Source organism: Danio aesculapii, chromosome 15, assembly GCF_903798145.1.
Source record: "Danio aesculapii chromosome 15, fDanAes4.1, whole genome shotgun sequence".
NCBI classification, from domain to species: domain Eukaryota; kingdom Metazoa; phylum Chordata; class Actinopteri; order Cypriniformes; family Danionidae; genus Danio; species Danio aesculapii.
This window is the reverse complement of record NC_079449.1, coordinates 46,602,974-46,619,513: the sequence shown is the minus strand read 5'-3', so window position 1 is coordinate 46,619,513 and position 16,540 is coordinate 46,602,974. Positions and strand designations below refer to the sequence as shown.

The window sequence follows — 16,540 nt, the reverse complement described above, 5'->3', positions numbered from 1 at the left end:
GCAAGGCGCAAAAGAGCAGCCGAGCGACGAGAATGACGATAGCAAAACAAATGTAAGGGAAGAAAGCATCTTGTCTCCTCTTTACCTGACAGGAAAACTCCGCCTTTGTACGTAACCCCGCCCCGAAGCCCCAGTTGGCCCTCCTTGGCCCAAGGTATTCGGCGGGCCGAAAAAGGCCGGACGCTGGCCCCAAGGAAGCCCCGCTTTGGCCCGATTACGCCCCGGAAGTGATAGTGGAAACGCGACTGGCCTTGGCTCGCTCGCTTTAGGCGCGATAGTGGAAACGCAGCTATTGTCTTGTTGAAATATGCATGGGCATCCCTGGAAAAGAAGGCAGCATATTGTGCTCCAAAACCTCAATGTACACTTCAGTATTAACGGTGCCATCACAGAAATGCAAGTTACCATTGCCAAGGGCACTGGCCCAACCCCATACCATGACAGATCCTGGAGTTTGGACTTGTTGCTGTAAACTGAGTAGGATAAAAAAAGCCTCTGTGCAATCTTTGCGAATTAGCATTGTCTTCTGGGGCACAAGCAATTTATTATATACGAGTAAGACCTGTGCAGCTTCTCCTGCTGCAGCAAATTTCATTTAATTTTTTTATATTTGGCACCAGTTTATCAGGAAGTTACAGTTTTGTTCTTTTTGAATCATTGGATGGATCCAATCTTCTTTATTCGCAAATCTTTTATGCAACATTTCAGTTTTGCACATAAATATAATTAGCATATTTAAATGGAATCAACTATTGAACCTTTTCTTTAGCGCAAAAAAGGATTTTAAAACAGGTTCTTAATGCAAAATGTAAAACAACAACAAACAAACAAACATTGTAACCTTATAATATCAACCGTATTAAATGATTTTTTAAAATTTAACCCAGCAGCTAGGTTTTATACTTACTTAGGTTTGCATTTTCTAATGATAATAATAATAATAGTTGCGTACTGATTTGTCAGACATACACAGAATTTCCCCTCACGGAGGCTTGAGTCTTGTGAATCTGCTGACTGTGATTGAGGTTGAGTCATTTGACTTGGCTTCTTTAGATGCAACAGAACTACATCATAGGTTGGTCATATAGCCAATTTGTTGTACGCAGCCATAGAAGGACAAAGTGGCTCAGTTGTTTAGTAATCTCAAAGTAAGGGCACAACATATGAATACGAAGAAAATGAATGTAAACAAAGATTTTGAAATCTGATATTATTAGACTTGTATATACAGACACACTCAAATTAAAGGAAAACATTGCACAAGCATGAACAGCATCACAATGAATCAGTGGAGAACTATTGTGCAATCGTTTGTTGCAAATTATGTAAAGAAGGTTTAAGGCAGTAGTTGCTGCAAAAACGTGAATTCAGATATTTGCTCACCCTGATGCCATAATAAACATGATTCACTTTATTCCACTGGAGAAAAAGAAGAAAAGGAGATATTTTGAAGATGTATAGTCACTCTTACATCTGGAATTACAACAGGTGGATTTAACTGACACAAAAGGAACACAAAATTACTAAGATTGAATCTTAAAAATAGCTATTTTACACAAGAATGCACAGTATACAAAAACTACACTTCTCAAGCCAAATAAAACGAATTAGGCACATTTTTAAAGGAGTATTTACTCAATATAAATACTTAAAGTTGAAGTAATTCAAATAATTATTAGCATCTAATAGTAATTAGAATTAGTTATTTATAATTAACTTTAAAATGTTCAATAATTACTTATTATTAAAAGAATTATTATTAGTTATTATCAAGCCTGGGATTTTTTATATTCTTTTTTTTTTTGTTTAATATTCCTCAAGTGCTGTTTGATAGAGCAAGCAAACCTTTAGAGCAGGCATGTCCAAACTCGGTCCTGGAGGGCCAGTGTCTTGCAAAGTTTAGTTCCAACCTCAATCAGACACACCTGGGCTAGCTAATTAAGCTCTTAAGCTGCGGTCACACTTGACTTTTCTTCCCATAGACTTCCATTCATACGCACGCGAATGCGTCAGACCAGAAACGCGGGGTCATGCGCCAAGTTTCGCAGGTTGCTGCGGTGCAAAGTTCAAGCTTGGTGAACTCTAACCTGCGAAATCGCATCACTTGACTGCATGAGACCAATCGAGGATCAAAACAGGACCTCTCTGGACAGAAATGTAAAACATGGAGCAATCGCTCGCTTTTTAAATATCTAATCATCTTGTTTATACCCGCCCCTTTTCGCAGCGCCGCACGACAGAATTTCGCACACACAAAGCCCGGTGTGCCCGTAGCTTTACTAGGCTTTCTAGAAACAGCCATGCAGGTGCGTTGAGGCAAGTTGGAGCTAAAATCTGCAGGACACCGGCCCTCCAGGACTGAGTTTGGACACCCCTTAACATTATTTTTTCCTCTTGGAAGGATTTTTTTTCTTTCTTTTTTTCCTATTAGCTACAGAACAAACCACTGTTGTTGAATAACTTGCGTAACTAACATAACTTTAACCTAATTGCCACAGCCATATCACCCTGCAGCCCAAGACCTCACTGAGACCAGGCAGGGCTGAATCTTGTCAGTACCTGGATGGGAGACCACATGAGAAAACTAGGTTGTTATTAGAAGTGGTATTAGTGATGCCACCAGGGGGCACTCCTCTATAACCTGCAGTCTGTGTGAGTCCTAATGCCCCAGTAAAGTGAAGTGAGCGATACCTTTCGTTTGAGACGTTAAAGAGCCCATATTATACATGAAATAGGGTCATATTTAGGTTGTAAGGGTCTCCAACAACAGTCTAATATGCATGCAAGGTCAAACAACACTTTGATGGTCTTATAATCTGCATTTATTTTTACCTAATTATCCCAGCGACTCCCATATGAATCGTTCAGCGATTCATTTGTTCCCAAACCCCTCCTCAGCGCGAAGCTAATCTGCGCTGATTGGACCGATGACAGCCTGCTGCGATTGGTCGACAGTGACAGGCTTCAGCACGAGACAGAGTGAAATGCCCAGCTGGTAATCAACTATATAAAAGTAGTCACAGTGCACACGCGCTTCATAGTGTAAGGCTTTTTTCACACACACACACAACCCTCCTCAGAAGAACTGGGGAGATCGACGCGAGTCTCTCTCTCTCCCTCTCCCTCTCTCTCTCTAACACACACACACAACGCTCCTCAGAAGAACTAGGGAAAGCGACGCGAGTCTCTCTCTCTCTCTCTCTCTCTCTCACACACACACACACACACACAACGCTCCTCAGAAAAACTAGGGAAAGCGACGCGAGTCTCTCTCTCTCTCTCTCTCACACACACAACGCTCCTCAGAAGAACTAGGGAAAGCAACGCGAGTCTCTCTCTCTCTCTCTCTCTCTCTCTCTCTCTCTCACACACACACACACACACACACACACACACACACACAACGCTCCTCAGAAGAACTAGGGAACGTGACACGAGTCTCCTGTCTCCTAGCTTACGATCGATCGCCATAGCAACGACAAACGGCAGTGGAACGCGAGCTCACAAAAGCCTTTAACGTTAAATCCGTAAACAAAGCGGCACGCGTCGCGTTTTTAACGTGGCTTACATGTGATAAGAGAATATAAAGAGTAACCGCGTGTACTGTACCAGGTTAACAACTCATCTTTGGGTAGAGACTGTCAATATTATCCATCTGAGCACAGCTTGACTTCATTCGACCGGCGGCGTCTGTGTGTGTGTGTGTGTCTAGTGTTTTTTCTGTGTTAGTGGGCGGGGCCGCAGGTTTCAAATCTCCCTGGTTTGCGCGCGTAACTACTGGCGAGGCTTGTGTTTCGTGGCTGCGTCATCGCGAAACACCTAATGACTCGTTATCAAGGCGACTCGTTTGAAGCACTATGAGTCGACTCTTTTATAGATGAATCAATAGTTTTAAACACTGTACACTTACAGATTTAAGCCTTAGCTGGATATTTCACTTCACTTAGAGCTGTGTTACACACTACATGGAAGGGCATTTTCAAAAACCCATAATATGGGCTCTTTAAACTGAGGTCCTGACTCCCTGTGGCCATTAAAAATCCCATGGCTACTTTCTTGTAAAGAGGAGGGCTGTAACCTCAGTGCCCTTGTCAAATTTCCTCCATCGGTACTTACCCACCGTGGCCTCCCAATCATCCCCATTCATTTATGTTTAAAAAAAAAAAAAGTTTAAAATATTCTCTACATTCATTCTCTACAGTATATGCAACATAGGCTCACTCTTAAAACGTAGCCCTATATACGTTTTTGAAGACTGCAAATTATGTAGCCAGAGGTTTATTAATCAATAAAATTGGTTGGGTTTAGGGAAGGAGTGTGGGACAGTCGATCAGTCAGTCAGTCAGTCAACAGCGGCCTCTGGTGGATTTACTTGAGAACAGCAGTGTGAATGGCACTCGCGAGAGAAATTGGACATCTCAAAAATCGTAAACAGCTGCCTCTCGTGGATTCGCAAAAACAAGAACTGCAAAAAAATTTACCTCATGGGATGTATTTCGTGGTCTCCAGTAATGTATATAGAGGTACGTTTACAGAATGAGCCTGGGTTGAGTATATGATATAACTAAACAAAGAGTTCAGATGCAAATCCTCCAAATGCCATCTGAAAAATTGTTCCCGTTATGTTCAGTTATTTCACTTTTATGATAATGAATAGGTTATTTTCATTGCCTTCAAGGGAAATAATTGGACATAAACAAATGGGAAAAAAAGCTCATTTTAGACGAACAATTCAGATTGCACTTAGTGGCTTTTCCATTTGAACTCTTCAAGTAATTCACAATTAATCAGTGAGTGCCCTTGGCCAGTTTAATGTATAAATCCAAACTGCAGTTTTATTTGTACACCATGACTGTTTTGGTTTTAGCCTTGTCAGCTGCTTGTGCGTGTCACATAAACGTGGGGAGGAAACACACAGCAGTATTTAAGCAGACACAGTTCCCCATATTGGAATATTCAATCTCTGCTGAAGAATCTCCAGAGCATCACAGTCATCCTCTGACCACATATAATCCACTATATTCAACTCTGCTTGAACAGGTAAGCGTTTGTTTGTTGTCATTTTTAACAAAGGCAATGGTCACAATCTACTGTAAGGTTTATTTAGTTAAATTAGGGGTAAAATGCATCTAGGAGGTTGTTATCACAGAATAAAGCCCAATAGGTTTATCAGCAGTTGTCTAAGAGTCCGATCACACCAGACACGCTTTTGCGTTTTTGAAAATGCGGGTGCACTGCAATGCCTTTTTTGTTGACAAAAAAAAAGAAGTGCGGTGTGCTTTTTATGTCACTAGGCAACGACTGAATCAGCTGTGTATTTTGTGTGAGTGTTGCTGTTGATACAAATGCGCGCAACTGAAAAAGCGCGTAGCAGCCATTAGTTAATCACCCACAGCCATTAGTAAATCATTTAAAAATGTGCTTCAACGCAAAAAGCGAGTTCGGTGTGATTGGCCCCTACGACTGTAGGGCTTTATGTTTCGTAAACGACTGTTCGTTATTTTTCAATGGATGCTCGACTTAGGAGTGGCGCACAAGCATTGTGACGTGCTCATGATTTCCAGGCGCACCTAGTTGAAAAATGAATGGCGCGAGCGCACCGTGAGTCATGTGACAAGAACTGGACCGATTAGATTCACACTTTGTGTGGAATATACACATTTCTACGGTGGTCAAAAAAGTAAAAATACCAAAAATGTTTGTAATAGTAAATAAATGTAGTTAATAAATAAAGTGCCGTTCAGCAGCCTTTGACTACATTTGTTCTTTTTAAAAGGGAAATAATTACATTTACATGATTAAATACTTACATTGGACAAATTCCATTTTTAAATTTATTCTTATTTTAATTTATTTGTTGTTCTGTCATTTATTTTCAGTGTAAAATTATTACTAATGTTAGTAAATGTCAAACTTTTTTCACTTATCTTTAAGTCCAAAGAGAAATGGACTACTGTTTGTTTTTTAATTATTGTTATGTGCTGTGTTAATTGGTTACTGAGCAGCAATAATTAGCACTTTACAATAATAAGTAGTTTTCGTGTGACTTTCTAAACTTGTTAGAGAAATGTATACGCTTTGAAATGAATGATTAACCGTGATTATTGATCAGACTAATCGTACAACCAAAATCTATAATCATTGCATCCCTAAATGAAAGTCTCTTTGTTAAACTGTAGAGTTGAATTTTCAACATCAAAAACTGACAGAGCAGAGATCAACATCCCATAATGCAATTCACAACCGTAAATAAATGGAAAACACTAAAAAAAGGATTGTTTTTACAGTGCAGGCAGGTAATAAACCAGTAGTTAATTGCATGAATCATAACCAATGCAACTTGGTTATGTACTGTATTTTATGTAACGCCGAAATTCACATTGTTCATAAATTATTGATGAGACAATGCAGTGAAACTCAATGTAACATGTGATGCAGGATCTGCGCCGCAGAGATGTATATCAGCTCCAGGTGTGTGGGATTGACTCTGATCCCCACAGCGATCATCTGCATACTTGCAAACGTGCTGCTGTTGTTTCCTGACATGAAGTATCAGTATCTGGCAGAGGGTCATGTGACCGCGGAGGCCTTGTGGTGTTCTGGCATCTGGGCGTCCGGATTTCTGGTGAGTTTTTCTGCTTAGTTTGGAGTTAGTTTGGAGTTATATATAGTTAGTTATATATATATATATATATATATATATATATATATATATATATATATATATATATATATATATATATATACACACACACAGTTGAAGTCAGAAATATTAGCCCCCCTGTTTAAACAGAGATATTTTTTCAACACTTTTCTAATCATAATAGTTTTACTAACTCATTTCTAATAACTGATTTATTTTATCTTTGCATGATGACAGTAAATATTTTAGATATTTAGACACTTCTATACAGCTTAAAGTGACATTTAAGGTTAATTAGGTTAACTAGGCAGGTTAGGGTAATTAGGCAAGTTATTGTATAACGATGGTTTGTTCTGTAGACTATCGAAACATATATAGCTTAAAGGGGCACACCAGACACACTTTTGCGTTTTTGAAAATGCGGGTGCACTGCAATGCCTTTTTTGTTGACAAAAAAAAGAAGTGCGGTGTGCTTTTTATGTCACTAGGCAATGACTGAATCAGCTGTGTATTGTGTGTGAGTGTTGCTGTTGATACAAATGCGCGCAACTGAAAAAGCGCGTAGCAGCCATTAGTAAATCACCCACAGCCATTAGTAAATCATTTAAAAATGTGCTTCAACGCAAAAAGCGTGTTCGGTGTGATTGGCCCCTACGATTGTAGGGCTTTATGTTTCGTAAATGACTGTTCGTTATTTTTCAATGGGTGCTCGACTTAGGAGTGGCGCACAAGCATTGTGACGTGCTCATGATTTCCAGGCGCACCTAGTTGAAAAAGAATGGCGCGAGCGCACCGTGAGTCATGTGACAAGAACTGGACTGATTAGATTCACACTTTGTGTGGAATATACACATTTCTACTGTGGTCAAAAAATAAAAATACCAAAAAATGTTTGTAATAGTAAATAAATGTAGTTCATAAATAAATGTAGTTAATAAATAAAGTGCCGTTCAGCAGCCTTTGACTACATTTGTTCTTTTTAAAAGGGAAATAATTACATTTACATGATTAAATACTTACAATAGACTTACATTGGACAAATTCCATTTTTAAATTTATCCTTATTTTTATTTATTTGTTGTTCTGTCATCCAAAAATATATTGCTTAAAGGGGCTATAAATTTTGACCTTAAATTGTTTTTTAAAAAATTAAGAACTGTTTTTATTCTAGCTGAAATAAAACAAATAAGAGTTTCTCCAGAAGAAAAAATATTATGAGACATACTGTGAAAATTTCTTTGCTCTGTTAAACATCAATTGGTAAATAAAAAAATAAAATAAATAAAAATAAAATTAATGGGGGGCTAAAATTCTGACTTCAACTATATATATATATATATATATATATATATATATATATATATATATATATATATATATATATATATATATATATATATACACACACACACACACAACTAAAATGAAATAATAAAAAACACTTTGTAGTCAAACACAACTCTGAAAAAAATAAAACTATTGAAAATAAATTCAAATTGAAAACAGAAAATATGCAAATAAAACTATTTAAGAATCGAAAACACTGTAAAAAAATTATAATGACACGTTTATATTTTTAATTGAAATGTATTTTAGGTGCTTGTAGCTGCTCGAGGCTTCACAACAAACTACGAAAAGAAAGGATGCTGTTATTTTGCTGCCGAGGTAAGATTATGCAAATATGATTCGTATTTTGCTTTTCTTTTTAACCATCAGCGTTAACATCTGAGAAATGACCATGCTTTATGAAAATAATTACAAAGATTTTTTTCTTTGAACAAATGTTCCATCCAAGTTAACAAATTTTTTAGGTGAAATATTGTCTTCATTATTATTATTTTTTTATCTGTCTAGGTTTTGCGTAAAATGGGCTACACATGTTTGGCTATTCTGGCTGCTGGCTTGTGTTTTTGGGTCAGCGGGACTGGTTTGGCACTGGGACCCTTATGTTTACACAATGGAACTGATGGTCTGAATTGGGAAAGGCCATTAAAACAAATCAAAACTGGGTAAGACAACAAACTGGTATCTATGGATATTAACCATTAGGGGCCAGATTTACTTACATCCTGCTTTGAAATTCTCTTTGGAAATTAAGACACGTTATTACATGGCTGTCTAGAATACTCAATTCTGATTGGTCAGTCTCAACCTTACGATGTATGTTATTCAGAGATAACAATCACTAAATATCACAGGCTCGTCCAGTAACTTCGAATCACTTAGACTGTCAGTAGCTATGTTTCCATCCAAAGATGTGAATTGTATTCATGCTCAAAACTTGAGTATTGCATAAAAGACATGCAAATAAAGCAGCGTCTCCATCCAATGAGTCAAAGAAAACAAAACAGTCACTTCCTGATTAACTGGCGCCAAATATCAAAAATTAAAATGGAATTTGCTTACCAGCTGACCGCTTACCTCCGTATGGACGGCATTCTGGCTGCAACCAGTTTGTCCAGTTAGCGCACCATGCGCGTCGGCGGACTTGAGACGCAAAGAGGAGTTGACCACCATGACGGGGATTGAGTCCGGTGAAGAGTGGTTCCAGAAAGCAGGTAAGACAAAAACAGAATCCAAAAAATAAAACAAACAAGTAAATAACAGGGTGAGAATAAGATAAAATCTGAAAACGTGGTAAAAAAAATCAGATGAGGGGTTTTATTTTTTTGGATTGCTTTTGAAATGTGTTGGTTGGGTTTAGGGAAGTGGGTGGGCGGGTCAGTCAATAAAATTGGTTGGGTTTAGGGGAGGGTGGGACAGTCGATCGTTCACTCAGTCAGTCAAAAAAGTTAGTCGACAGCGGCCTCTGGTGGATTTACGCGAGAACAGCAGGCGCAAATGGCACTCGTGAGGAAAATTTGAGATCTCAAAAAGCGTGTACAGTGGCCTCTCGTGGATCCATGAAAACAAAACTGTCACTTCCTGATTAACTGGCGCCAAATATCAAAAGTTATAACAGAATTTGCTGTGGTAGGAGAAGCTGCGTGAATCTTTTCTTTATTTAATAAATGACTTGCGCCTCAGAAGACATTGCTGACATGCAACGTAGTGGCATTTGGAGGCGTGAGATGCGGAGCACAAATGCTCTTGACTATTCTGGAGGTAATTAATAGCATAATAACACACACTGAAATGGTTAAGGTATTTTAGAATGACCAAAACAACATTTCTGATGTTTTACAATGTGCATAGCCTCTTGGTATGTCCATTCACACACATTTTTATCATCACATCACAAAATCATATCTTTTTTTAAATGCGCATACTGGAATTTGTTCAGTAAAAGTGTTTCCATCGTAGTTTATGCACATTTTTCAACCCAAGCTCATTCTGGAAACGTACCTCTGCAGATGTTTCTGGAGATCACGAAATATGTTCCGCCGGTACATTTTTCTGCAGTTTTTGTTTTCATGAATCCACGAGAGGCCGCTGTACACGCTTTTTGAGATGCCATTCGCGCCTGCTGTTCTCGCGTAAATCCACCAGAGGCCGCTGTCGACTAACTTTTTGACTGACTGAGTGAACGATCGACTGTCCCACGCTCCTCTAAACCCAACCAATTTTATTGACTGACCCGCCCACCCACTTCCCTAAACCCAACCAACACATTTCAAAAGCAATCCACAAAAATAAAAACCCTCATCTGAAATTTTTTTTACCACGTTTTCAGATTTTATCTTATTCTCACCCTGTTATTTACTTGTTTGTTTTATTTTTTGGATTCTGTTTTTGTCTTACCTGCTTTCTGGAACCACTCTTCACCAGACTCAATCCCCGTCGTCGTGGTCAACTCCTCTTTGCGTCTCAAGTCCGCCGACGCACATGGCGCGCTAACTGGACAAACTAGTTGCAGCCAGAATGCCGTCCATACTGAGGTAAGCGGTCAGCTGGTAAGCGCTAACGGAACGGCGTCACACTGCTTCGTAGCATTCGTTTAAAAAAAAAAAAATGAAATGCAGCCACACAAACTTCTGGCTAGGTAATTCGCGTTCTCCAGAAACGTATATAGGACTACGTTTTCAGAATGAGCCTGTGTTGACATAATCTCTTATCAAATAAAAAAGTTTATCCTACTAAGTTATGCGCTACGCATTTTCAAAATGTATGTGCATCTTGGCGTTTCTGTCCAGCATTTTTTTTTATGCGGATGTCCAAAATGTGCTTAAAAATAGGTGGATTGAAACATATCTAGTAAATACGTTCACAAAAACGTATAAGTTGCCAGTTCGATCCCAGCGAGTTGGGTGGTGTAGGACCGGCGGGGTTACATTGGTGCCGTGACCCGGATGGGAGTGAGGTCAGCTAGTAAAGTGCTGTGTAGGCAAACCTCATTCCTCTGACCTCTAGTGACAGACGCTATAGGTCATGGTCTTTATCCTCCTTGTCAGAGCAACCGACTCCCATGCGGAAATTTACCGGTTCGATCCCAGCTCAGAGCGGGTTGGGTGGTGTAGGACTAGCGGAGTTACATTGGTGCCATGATCCAGATGGGAGTGAGGCCAGCTAGTAAAGTGCTGTGCAGGCAAACCGCATTCCTCTGACCTCTAGTGACAGACGCTAGAGGCCATGGTCTTTAACCTCCTCGTTAGAGCAACCGACTCCCATGCGGAAGGTCGCCGGTTCGATCCCAGCTCGGAGCGGGTTGGGTGGTGTAGGACCTGTGGTATACATATCCTCCATTCAGCCGTTTTAATTTCTGTCAGCTTTGCGTTTAATTAAACAACCTAATGAATTATTACAGCTTAGAACAATATTCTGCATCTAATGTTTATGTTTTGTGGCAAGTAGTCATGTAATAAGCGTGTAATAATTATAAGATACAGCAAAAACATTGTTGTCATGTGTTTATCAAGTTTTAGATTTTGGGCTTTTTAATGTATAAAAGCCTCTAGATTTATTTTTCTGTGATGTACTCTAGTCAATATTTGACATTAACTCATGTCAAAAAGATGTGATTTTAACACTCATTAGAGCCTGTTTTCGTTCTATATAATATGTTCATGTTGATTATGTATAACAAGTACAGTGTATAAGAAAATTCAAACACGTTGCAAGTTAATAAGACATGCAAATAGAAAAACAAACAAAAAAAAAATAGAGAAAAATCTTCATCAGTTTGATGACACGCAAACACAAAAACTCACAATACATACACATATAGAAACACACAGCAAATAGCGCAGACAACAACCAAAATGTGCCCCAGAAAGTGACATAACCAGCCTGATCTCACGAGAAAACGTAAGTATTTTACGTTTTGTCAGTTTAGTGGCGAATTCGTACGAGTTCAGTCGTAAGAAATTGTACGATTTTAAAAAGGAGGCGTGGCAACTAACCCCACCCCTTAACCCAACCGTCATTGGGGGATGAGCAAATCGTACTAAATCGTACGAATTAGATCGTACGAATTCATACGAATTAGCCACTAAATCAAAAAGTTACGAATTGCTGTGAGATTGTGTTGGACATAACATAACCCAACCTGATCTCATCAGGAAATGTAACTATTTTACGTTTGTCAGTTTAGTGGATAATTCTTACAACTTTGAGTTCATTTTTAAAAGGAGGCGTGACCCCACCTCTAAACCCTACTGTCATTAGGGGATAACCAACACATATTAAAATGTATGAATGAGATTTTACAAATTAGCCACTAAATCAAATAATGTATGATTTGCCATGATATATGGTGTTTCCGGCCACATGAATTCAAAACTGTGGCCGGTAGTTCACGTTTATCTGTATTATTGAATTTTAAGAAGTAGTTTGTTGTTAATTTTTGCTTTTGGTTCATTGCACTCAAATAACAATAAGCTATATTTGGGAAGTAAATGATGGAAGTGTTTATCTGTGACTGTTAATGCAGGCAGACACTGTATCTGTATGAGCCAGAGCGATGGGCAACTGAGTGTGTGGAGCCGCGAGGAGTCGTGATCTGGAATCTGCTGCTTTTCTCTGTTCTCATGGCCGCCAGTGGCCTTCAGCTCATCTCCTGTGTCCTGCATCTCTTCATCGCCTTTCTGGAGTTCATGTTTGGACCACACTTCTGCAAGAACAAGGTATATATGTTTGAAACGAGTTTTCTTTTATGGAAATGTAAATTTCAAGTCAAAATTTTCAAAATTCAGTATAAAATTAAAAAGTTACAGGACACTTAGATGTGGTAAAAGGTAGGGTTGGGTATCGTTTGGGGTTATTTCGATACCGGTGCTAAATCGATACTTTTAAAACGGTATTGGTGGCAAAACGATACTTTTGAGCCACAAAATTATGGTGGAGGACTCTAGAAAAACCTTTTAATTGACAAAATCTTTAAAAATAATAATTTTAATAGAAAGAATATAATTAAAGTTTAAAGTAAACATCAATTCATATTTTATATATTTACATTACATTAATATATTTCCTTTGATCGTTTGTTGGTTAGCTTGAGTTTAAGATTTGCATTATGAAATTACATTAGCTTACTACTGACCTGTGGAAAGGCTGTCATCAACATACTGAACTCCTTTTTTGATATGATCAAGGTGTCTTACATGTTATATGTCCGAGAGACAGCTAGAGCGCGCATAGTGAGTCATATCTCAGTCATATCTCCGCAGTCTGCCACCGATGGCTGATCTCGCTTCTCCGTGGCATTTTGATGCAAAAATACGCGTCCAAATTTAGGGGGGCAAGGGGAGGGGGTCGAGCTTGTTGACACGGGGACCGGTGGAAGAGTGCTCTTTTAATGGAATTTGATACCGCACGTTAAATGGAAAGAAAAAACGCTTCACATTTCCTGACGCAAATGTGTCATTTCACGAGTTCACACTTGCAATAGTTTCAGAATAAAGCGTATTTGGCGTGTTGTCCGGAGAGAGGGCTCTGAGCTCGGGGAAGACACCCAAACTCGAGTTATTCCTCTTATCAGGAAACAGAGAGGAATAGGGATTCGAGCGAAGTATCTAGCCCGGCCCCAGAACGCTCCCCCCGGGATTGTAATGCTTAAGAGGTGAGGTGACGGGGTGGTGGAGGGATGCTAAAGTCGTAAGATGCTGCAGGTAAGACAGCTTTGGTATATATAGGGGTTTGGTCAAGAACTGATTGGATAATAGAATAATTGTCAATGACGTATTTGACACTGAAACTTCTGCGCGTGCTCCTCCCCAAATTTGTTTATAAAACATCACTAAGTTTGACGTGTTTCCCCCTCACACGAAACTTATAAAGCATCTGCTTCGCGTTGCTGTGTCAGAATCCTTGCTTGTAAAATACACTTTAGAACGCTTCGTTTAAACAAATTTGATGAACGCAATCATACGTGTTGATCTGAAGAGAGTCGCCTGTCCGTATTCCTCAAAGTTGTTTAGGATGAAATGTTTAGAGTTGGTGTGACAACGTGTGCCCTTAATGCACCCCTTGATGCTTCTTACATCCTTGTCGCAGCACCAGTAGCACCGAAATTAGGCACCGAAATTCATATGCTGATTTGATCCAGTACATACCGGTTACGAGGTGTCAGTACCCAACCCTAGTAAAAGGGTGAAGTTATATGAATGATGAAAAGATGTATTACAACTAGGGATGGGATGGTTCTTAAAGTTCAGCTAGTCACATTTTTTTTCCATTTCATATAAACAGCATTTGTTTTTCGCTCTTTTTAGGTTGTTCCGGCTTGAAATGAAGTTCTGTTATTGTCATCTGCATGTGAGAATGATGTTGCTTGGGTTAAACAGTCAACTATGACTGATTACCTTATTTTAACCAGAGAGGAAACATAAACGAGAAGTGTGTTAGGAGAGTCACTTCATGTCCTCGAATCCTTTTATTTACACTGTCATCGTCCACATCTGGGGTTCCTGTAGCTCAGCTGGCGGATAATGATGGCAAAAGTGTTTGTTTGAATCCCAGGGAACACGTGAACAACAGATTCAGCACTGTGAGCAACAGAGTGCCAAATGCACAAATAGAAATAAGCTGTTTAAATTAATTCTCAATGTGATGTTTTATCCTAATGCACTTTAATATTTATGTATAGTAATGTGTCATTTTAATTTATATATATATAAATATAATGTGTGTGTGTCAAAATATTTAGTTGATTCTAATATGCTGTATATTTAACAGGATTAAAAGCTTGTATGAACACATCATTTTGTAAATGAATGTCCTATTTACTGAATTGCATTTATTTTTATTTAACATATACAAGCAACACACTATTGCATAATAGTTTTAGTCCAAAAAGAGAAATACATAAGAGATCAGACAAAAAACTCTATAACAACAACCAACAGTCAACTCAACTGAACATGGTACGGCCACAGCCATATTACCCTGTAGCCCAAGACCAGTTAATCACTGAAGCTAAGCAGGGCTGAGCCTGGAAAGTACCTGGATCGATGACCACATGGTTAAACTAGGTTGCTGTTGGAAACTGTGATAGTAAGGCCAGCAGGGGGTGCTCAACCTGCAGTCTGTGTGAGTCCTTATGGCCCAGTAAAGTGAAAGGGATGCTATTCTGTCAATCAGTGTAGTCTTTTGTATGAGATGTTCCTGACATTGGTCATTAAAAATGCCTTGGCAAATTTCTTAAAGAGTAGGGGTGTAACCCCGTTGTCCTGGCCAAATTCTCTCCATTGGCCCTTTCCCATCATGGCCTCCCAATCATCCCCATCCACAGAATTGTCTCTATCACTGTCTCTCCACTCCACCTATAGGTGATGTGTGGTAAGCACACTTGCGCCGTTGTCCTGTGGCTGCTGTCGCATCATTTAAGTGGATGTTACACACTGGTAGTGGTGTGGAGAGACCCCCCCCCCTCATGATTGTGAAGCGCTTTGGGTGTATGGCCATACACTAAATGCGCTATATAAATACACATTACATATGGTATAAACGCATTAGACGAACAAACAAGGAACAGGTGGGCACAATAGACAACCATGATAACAAACAGGAACCCCCATAACAGTCCCCATAATGAATCCCCATAACAGTCCTCAGAGCAGGCTTTACCAACATGGGAGAGCAAAGTAAAGTTGCGCTGTACTTCAGCATGCATTAGAAAACAGTCCGTTTACTGTTAGGAAAAGACAAGTCTGATGTATGGGAGTCTTTTTCATGCATCATAGGTGCAAATAGAAAACAATTGGCCTTTACAAAGTTTTACCCTTCAGCAGTCACAAGACTGGAATCTCAGGTGTAAGGTAGCACTCATGTCTCATCACAAAACGGCAAAAAAATGACATTTAGCCTACAATCTTTGCACCAACTTACAGTTGTATCCATCTCTTTCTTTTGGTAGTACCCAATTTAAACAAAAGATTTTGGAAACCAGATCTAACTTTAGAGGAAATGGTCTGGTCAGGTAGAAAATTATTCTAAGCAGCAGCGGGTGAGCAAAGGCTGAATATATGGTGGAAGCAGTTGGGTGTGAATTAAAACCTCGCGGGAGCGGGTCTAAAAAAATGTCTCTACATGTCAGCAAGTCATTGATGGATATTTTAGTCTTTCAAGCATGTTTTCTAATTTTTTCTGTCTTTTTTGTTGTTGTTTTCTGCCATTTTAATTATTTTATTAATTTTTTTTTAAAGGTAAAAATTAAGTTGGTCAAGTGTCCAATAAATGTACAATCAAACTAGGGTTGACCCAACCACTCCAACATGCTGCAGTTGGAGGGAGTGTAAATGTCTCATAAACTCTTTTAAAAAGACATGCGACCCCCCCCCCCCCCTCCCCCCCAGAGTCGTTAAAAACTCTCCACAAGCATGTGCAGATACATCTGTACCAGCTCTGCTACTCAACTCTCCATTGTATCCATGTGGCTAGTGTTGTTTTGGATGTTGAAATTTGGTGGGAAGAAATCTGCAGAGCACACCCACTTATTGCTTAATCGCCATGGATACTGGT

The 16,540-nt window shown here is 39.1% G+C and overlaps 1 protein-coding gene across 1 annotated transcript; it reads left to right on the top strand.

The window, feature by feature from the left end:
• The first annotated feature begins 4,968 nt into the window (after nucleotides 1-4,968).
• Nucleotides 4,969-14,640, top strand: LOC130242270 (transmembrane 4 L6 family member 5). The gene is made up of 6 exons (XM_056474322.1): nucleotides 4,969-5,040; nucleotides 6,439-6,625; nucleotides 8,240-8,308; nucleotides 8,498-8,652; nucleotides 12,513-12,705; nucleotides 14,293-14,640. Exons 2-6 carry the CDS (start codon nucleotides 6,455-6,457, stop codon nucleotides 14,305-14,307), a joined length of 603 nt encoding a protein of 200 aa, XP_056330297.1. The 5' UTR covers nucleotides 4,969-5,040; nucleotides 6,439-6,454; the 3' UTR covers nucleotides 14,308-14,640.
• The last annotated feature ends 1,900 nt before the right edge of the window (nucleotides 14,641-16,540 follow it).